The sequence below is a fragment of the Cimex lectularius genome, unplaced genomic scaffold, assembly GCF_000648675.2.
Source record: "Cimex lectularius strain Harlan isolate CLEC.00 unplaced genomic scaffold, Clec_2.1 scaffold204, whole genome shotgun sequence".
Lineage (NCBI taxonomy): Eukaryota > Metazoa > Arthropoda > Insecta > Hemiptera > Cimicidae > Cimex > Cimex lectularius.
This window is the reverse complement of record NW_019392743.1, coordinates 355,393-363,500: the sequence shown is the minus strand read 5'-3', so window position 1 is coordinate 363,500 and position 8,108 is coordinate 355,393. Positions and strand designations below refer to the sequence as shown.

General features: G+C 32.6%; 1 protein-coding gene across 1 annotated transcript; it reads left to right on the top strand.

The window, feature by feature from the left end:
- The first annotated feature begins 1,506 nt into the window (after window positions 1-1,506).
- LOC106663766 (dynein light chain 4, axonemal) lies at window positions 1,507-5,316 on the top strand. Its single transcript, XM_014388855.1, has 4 exons — window positions 1,507-1,646; window positions 1,814-1,909; window positions 1,985-2,068; window positions 4,915-5,316. The coding sequence occupies exons 2-4, from the start codon at window positions 1,844-1,846 to the stop codon at window positions 5,074-5,076; spliced, it is 312 nt and encodes a 103-aa protein (XP_014244341.1). The 5' UTR covers window positions 1,507-1,646; window positions 1,814-1,843; the 3' UTR covers window positions 5,077-5,316.
- Window positions 5,317-8,108: the final 2,792 nt, after the last annotated feature.

Sequence of the window (8,108 nt, the reverse complement as noted above, 5' to 3'; positions counted from 1 at the left end):
TTTCCTGAAGAATGCGGCTACATCGTTAATTCGTTAAGTTCAGCTGTGAACTAAGGTTTGACAATGACGTGCACATCAAAAATATCGTTACATGGAAACGATGAATGTTTGACACGTCACCTCGCTGGCAAATCCAACCCCCTCCATACTAAACGACTGAATTATAACATAGTTCCATACTTCATCAATGGGCACACCGTATGTCCAAACATAAGACAAAATTCTTCAGTTGCCATCATCAGTCTATGATGGCCAACTCTATACAATTAGCACAACAAATTGCCCTCAACCAACTAACTCAGCGAGCTCAAAGTCTATCTATCTCGACTTCGCAAATTTTCAAATTAAATGTTCTTATCACTTTCTTTGTTATGATGTGGTTGGTTAGTTATCTATTTTTTCTATTTATATTTATTAATTGTTATACTATATAGACTAAACTATCCGCCTAAGTTTCGCCTTATTTTTATATGTATTTAGATTTACTTGTTCTTAATACTCTTACTATGTCCAGCATGCAGAGAAAGGATGTTCGATGTTTCCCACCTAATTGAACGCAATTCCTTGGTTCCATAAAGAGAGCGAGTAGGAATGCCATCCGATATGAAAATTGTGTTTGAGCATTGTATTTAGTACTGATAGTTTTGTGTCCCTAGCGCAGTTTAGATTGAATGTATTTATTAGCATCAATATGTAGTGCGAGGGCCTTTGGCAGAATATTAAGTACCCCACCTTCAATCTGGTTAGTTATATAATAGATGTAAAGGTGACCTAGTTGTTGGTAGCCCCTGTAGCTCAGCCTCGGCAGTTGGACAGATAAAACCGAGGTCTGACCCCGGACTGCCAACACCCAGGGTGGGTGATTCTCGAGGCCTGCAGATAATTTATAATATATAAGCTGGAATTGCGAAAAAGTGATATATTCAACTTCGTACGACATGCGAGTGCAGATTCGAGCATAATAAATCAGTAATCAACAATAATTACTAAAATGTGATTTTTATAGTAATAATTTTCGAGGTTTCTACTACGACTAGACAGACTGAAATTGGTAACTTGAGAGTAGCATTGGCATCGAGGCTTGGGTCGGGTTGTTTTCGTATAGAAATATATATATATTTTTTTTACTAATCCAAACTCAAATACTGCTTCACCTGAGCACAGTCTCGCCTGAATACTAAATGCTATTAGCGTTCAATAAAAAATGCACGATTTGTTAGAAAATCGTTAAAAATTAATTTTACAACTGAATTATTTTCTTGGAAAACTATATAACACTGTTCCTTAAGATATATACTTTATAATTTAAGGAATGGTTTTCAAGGTGTGTGTAGAAGAGATGAGGGCCTCCTGCAATTTAAAATTCTCGCCATCGTCGTTATTAAGAAGTATATTACAATTAAAATGTGTGTTGTTATTTAATTAAGCTAATTTAGACTGCATGAAAAAAAATATATATTAAAGGATTAGCAGCCTCGCCCCTCCCTAAATTAAAAAACGCCAACACATGAAGTTACAAATTAACAGATATATAACATATGTCATTTTTACTGTAAGCACCTTAGATACTTTATTAAAATGTAAGAACAAATGATTTAGGATTCTCAAGTTTATGTCGTGTTAGATGTCACACTTCATGTTTTCAGGTAGGGTTCAACACTGAGGCTAGGTGAACATATGGGGCAAGGGAGGTTACTTCTCTAATCAGTAGTTTTATCAAAATACATCAGTAGCTAGTTTTGTTTTTGTTTTAAGTTACTGTATTCTGGCCCCCCAAAACAAATAATTTAATGTCTTGACCGATTTAATGTAGGCGTTTAATAAAGGACAAAATTAATCGAAAATGGCTGACGAAGGGGGAAAGCCGGAGGACGGGAAAAAAGTCGTACACATCTACCCTCTGGTCAAAGTTTGTAACATTTTCTTAACATTATCTATTTCGTTTAAATAGTCGATTCTTCTTGCTTATGTGGACTTTTTTCAGAATTGTGATATGGTCGAGGATATGAAGAATGAAGCGATAGAATTGATAGTAACTGCTTGTGAAAAACACCAAAGCAACAACGAGGTAAATACACTTATCTTATTTATTTTCACACGTTTTCACAAAATTAATTCAAGACTAGCCAAAATCTCACCTCCAGTATAAATGTTTGGGTGGACTTGCTAAATATAGAGTGGGCCACATTGATTTCTTTCAAACCACCAAGTTCACTTGTTTCAAGAATGGGAAACTAGAAAAATTTTATCTTGAAACAACGATTGTCTACTTATATACCAATGAACATCTTGAGAATACAACAAGCAATGATGTAATAACACAAATACATCACAAATAATCTGAATCAATGTATGGTCTTGATGAAAAAGAAAATTCAGTTGTTACTGCCAAACTTTCGACCTATTTTAAGGGTCAAAAAATCTTAAATATGTCTACAAATTGACATAATTAAGTTTTCAATAGACGATTTCAAATTTCTTTGAAGAACTATTCAGTCCCAATATTTCCAAGGACTGTAGTGATGACCTGATCATATTAAAGAAATGAGTGGTGATTAGTGCGTTAATCGATGATTATTCAGAAATTGTGAGATGCAGTCTGGTGTGATGTAGGTTTCATAAAATCATTTTCTTTATCAGGGCCAACGTTACGATCTTTATTGAGATCATGTTCAGGGCCTGGGATTTACAAACATTGGCAGTAACAGTTGAATTTGCTTTTTCATCAAGACTATACCAGGATCTAGATTATACGTGAGTAAAAAACATACATACAAAAATACATCTAACAAATAAAACAAATATGTCATGCCTTTAGGTAGGAAACTTTTGATTGCAACGTATACTTTAAAGAAACATTTTATATTCTGTGTTTTCCCATCTTTTAAAAATTTATTGAAATTACCAAGTGCAAATTTTTTTAAAATTTTTTAATAATATTTTTAAAAAATATTATCAGCTATCAGTAGTGAGATTTTTTCTAGTGCTCTTCAAGGTGACCTTGATTTGTTCCTTTAATTTCCTTTATTATTTATTTAAATGTGTGATGTTTAGCGACTGGTGGTTCAACCAGATCCACTACTCACTTTTTTAAATTATTTATTTATATCGGTATTTACCAGTTACAATACCAAGCATCATTATATAGTGAATAGTAATAATTAAGAACTTAAACGATATACACTGAATGTAATACATAATTACAAATAAAAATGTGTGAAATAAAAGAGCAGAGAATTCACAAACAAAGAGAAAGAGAAAAAAGAAAATGGTTAGTATGGAGAGAGTGATGAAAGGGAGGGAAGTGAGAACGTGAGAGGGAGGGTTAAAAGTCAAAAATATTCTAGAATAGAAAAACTGTATTTGTTCAAATAAGTTACAAAAATTTAACACAAAAATATCTAAGGCTTTGCAGCATTTTACAAAAACAAAAGTATAAAATAATGGTTAATACACAATAAATAAAATTGGTTATGAGGCCAAAAAAGGTTACTTCACATAGCTCCTGCTGTATTTCATCTTATTACATTGGTGGTTGGAAATTGTCGAATGGGGCTCTTGATATCTAAGAAACCATAAATTGTTCTTTGGCCCACATTGCAGATCATAATATGGACTAAACTCCCTTCTGCGAAGGATAATGAGATTGCTGAATCATTATTCCAATGAAATAGATGTATTCCATTTTTCCTTGCATTTAGTTAAATTCAAAAGAAAACATTTACTTGCCAGGAATCCTTAAGCCATGTGTTTTTGTTATTTTATTGTTATGCACTCAATTGTTTTATTTTTATAATAATGTTTCTGTTTTCTTTTACTACTCCTCTTGTACACTTATCTCGTTGGACTTATAAATAAACAAATAAACAAGGTACTTTTTCACAAGTAAAATTCTTTAACCAGTTTGTACCTATACATCCAAACATGCCAAGTATATCATAATGGGCCTAATATTTTCCCTTAGCAGAAGCTCAAGTAATTGTACCTTTAGTCAAAAAGTTGTCTTTTAATTTTTTTTTCTTCTTTTTGTTTTTACTATGAGGTTATATGAACCCTCTGGGTGCCAGTGGTTTTTGAAAAAAGCCCATTTGTAAGTATAGAGGGCCGTTGGATTCGAAACCGGGACTTATACTGTAAAGTGACGAGCGCCATGTCATTGACAAAAACATTGTGGCTCTTTGGATACTAGGAAGTTAGGGTTTTTTTTCCATGTAGATGAAATAGGGGTGAATAGTATACAGAACTATAGTGAATAGTATTGAGAACTATTGTAACCTAGTTCAAGAAATTTGATTAGTAGGCCCAGTTTCAGTGGTTGAATTTCTTCTACGGTACATTGTACACATCCTTCTGAGGGTAAGTGTTGCACCACACTTTGTACAGGTGTGTTGGTGTTTCTTCTTCCTTGCAGAATCTGCAGGTGCAATGTCGGATTATACCAATCTTCTTCAAATGCCCATTCAGCCCGCAGTGTCCTGTAAAGAATCATGTTATGATTCGTTTTTTCCTGCTGCCTTTAATTCATTCTGTTGCTTGTTTCCTTCCAAAACTTGGTATAAGGGTTTTGGATTGTTTGTGTACAGTGTGTGGATTCCACCGTTTCCCCTCTCTCTCTCTCTCCCTCTCTCTCTCTCTCTCTCTCTCTCTCCCCCTCTCCCTCTCCCTCTCCCTCTCCCTCTCTCTCCCTCTCTCTCTCTCCTTCCCCTCCCGCATGCACACACACCACCACCACCACTGATGATCTGAAATGGCCAAAATACATGATTATCAATGTTATTTACATTATTATTTGGAGGTCAAGAGATGCGGTCTGGTCCACGACCTCCAAATAACCATTAAATAACGGTCACTAAACACCGAACATTATTTATATTTTACATAATTGGTGTAACAAAGTAACTCGTTCTTTTTCAGATGGCTGCCAAGGTCATAAAGGACAATTTAGATCAGAAATTCGGGCCTTCGTGGCATGCTGTTGTCGGTGAAGGTTTTGGCTTCAACATCTCGTATGAGTGCAAGTCCCTCCTGTATCTATTCTTTGGGGGTAACATCGGGATTTGCATCTGGAAATGTTGATATTTTCCAAATCTTTTAATCATATTAAAATTCCTTTTGCCAAATGAACAAAAAGTACTCAAGGTTTACTTATCTAGTGGTATTGTGATTTTAGAACCTCTAGCCAATATTGATATGAGTCCGAGTAAACTCTCATTCCACCGTCACCTAATACCTTTTTGATTGAAACCCTTTAGAAATAACATCCCCTTTCAACAGGTCTGAATTTCTTTTTTGAAATAAACAAATGTTTATTTTACATGTTTTGACATTTTATTCAGCTAACAGACTTTATTGTTAAGGTCAATACGAGTCGATAATTTTAATTTTCAACGCACACAATTAAGAACTTGAAGACTGATAAGTCTAGCCATTATTATACATTTTTATGAAGTAAACAATTTAAATTAAAAACAAATCATCCTGAAACTGCACAATAACTAAGTCATTTAATTAATGTTGTATTATTGTAAGGCTATTAATTGTTCATATTTGTTTTGTTAAAATTTAAGTGTAATGAAATGTGTATAATTAATTTAATATTGTAATCTAGTCATAATATCCTAGTCAAAATGTTATTTATTTATATGTGTCATTTTTGTTTTTGTAAGTAGTATTAATTAATCTAGTCAATCTCGTTACTGGATCATTAATGAGAAAAAACACTGAATGCCTTCCTAGATGAATCCAGTATGATTTGTATTATGTGGAATGTATCTTATTATTAAACTTTTAAATAAGATCTGATATGTTGTACAAAGTGCAATAAAAATTCTTACTGTATTTGTTTTTATTAATAAAAGAAAACAGTACCATTTTAATTTAAAATACTATAGTTATGACAGTTATATGTATGGAATTTATGTTAGGATAAAGCACAAGATCCATTGCATAGATAATTTCCTTTATACGTAATTTAGGGCTTAAAATAAAAAAGAGTACAGAACAGCTTTGGAACAAACGTACTTCAATGATTATTGTTGTATAGCCAGATAATTATAAGGCCTTCCATAGTTGATTGATGTTGACAATAGTTTTTAAAGGATCCAGTTAGAAATAAGTATGTCAAGTAATTTTGGCAACATACCATGGCAGTAGTCAAAAGTTTTGCTATTCTAATGCATCAGTCAACAATAGCATTGTATTTTTAACTTGAGTATAACCATTAGAACAAATAATGATTTTGTTGCTTAGCAGAAAGAATAGTCAAAGTTAGAGTTTATTTCTGTGACTATTGATCTTCTTATCCTACTGGCGCCAAATTGATTAAATATAGGGAATATTGCATCTAATATTTTTGAGTTAAACAAAGCCATCAATAATTTGTCCAAACTATCACTGATGGCTTGATGATAAACATATAGCTTAATAAGAAAACCATCTTGGTGATGTCTGTTTTTGTCTCAGATTTTCTTTGATCTTTTAGCCAATCGTCAGAGGAGTGTTTAGTGACAAATTTGACACTGATTCTTTATTTCAATCATGTATTGTAATTTTCCTTTTCTGATTTTGATTATGTCTACTAGAAAAACCCAGTTGTGCAAAGAGTGAGTATTCTGTCCAATGGGAAACACAAAATGAAGTAATAGACCCAACACATTCAAGGTATGACAGATGAAAAAAAATTGTCAACTTTTGATTCAGTATTTAGCTTTATACCCCACATATCAACATATTTTGCTTTTTCTTGCCTTTTCTATGTCTAGAAAAATCCCAGCATACTTAGTTTGTTAGTTTTCCAAGATTTCCATTACAATGTATGTCAGCATAAATAAAAACTAATTTTAAATACTAGAAAATCTTATAGCTAAGCAGGAAAGGTTTCAAAACCAAGTTGTTGGAATAATTTTGAGAGGAGCTTCATTGCCTACATATTTTTTGCTTTGGGATGACCGTTGACTCTAGTTTCCTTTATTCCACTGTAACTTAAAATTGGTTGGATATCCCATACCCAAGGAAGTACACCTTTATGTTAGTTTTACTTTTAACTTTTTAACTTTACCTTTCACTTCTTTTAACTGGCATTTTCCATTATTTCTCTTCATATATTTACCTAGGCATTACAGTCGCCTTACAAAATCTTATACCTTCCTATTATTCGCTTGCAAAACAAATGTTTGATGTAATTCTATAGTCACATATCATTTAGGAAGATAAGTCATATTTAATCTTTACAACCTATCTCACAGGATTGTTGCAACAATATCACATCTTCATTTTCTTTATAACAAAGCTGGGAGTTTGATAGATTAAATAATTACATTGCAGTTAATAAATCTATTCTTAATCCCCTTAGAGCATCGTAAAAATAAATTGTAGACATTAGCCCAAATGTTTTCCTAAGTACAATGTTTGCCAACAACAACAAGCAAGTTGTGCTCATTTCAATTGCATAGTGTTTTCAGGGAGAAATCCAGCATGTATTGATCAATATTATTTGTATTCTTCTAGGTGAGCTCAAAATTGCCTGAGAATTCAAACTTGTAGTTAGTCATTGATGATGTCTTGACAAATTGTACAGATCGCCTGTGATATTGTGTTAAATTATATTGTCATCATGTTGAACCCGTACACAGGCACTATTGTGTTATGTTCGACAACAAGACATCAAAAACCCCTCCAATAAAGAAAGTTCATTACTGTTTATTTTTAGACACCACTTATCAGAAATTTGTGTCAATGTTAGAAGAGTTAGTCAATGACTACTACGACTAATAATTCTTAACTGGCCTGATCAGGATCGACATAAAATGACCTTTACAGTTTATCATCAATTTTTATGTATAAACAAACAACTGTACTTTCTTTTGAAACTAATAATGTACCACAATTTAATACATTGGAAATAAATCAAATTCAGCTTGTATTATGTCTGTTTATGTGATGAATATATTAAAACATCATGTAGATATTATCTGGTATGTTATGGCTACTCCTAAAGAATAAATAATTATTTATATCAAAACCATTTTCATAGTGATAATAATAAATCAAAAAGCATAGGGTAGTGTTTCCAAATGTATATTTAATCATGTTAAAAAGCTTTGGAAGTT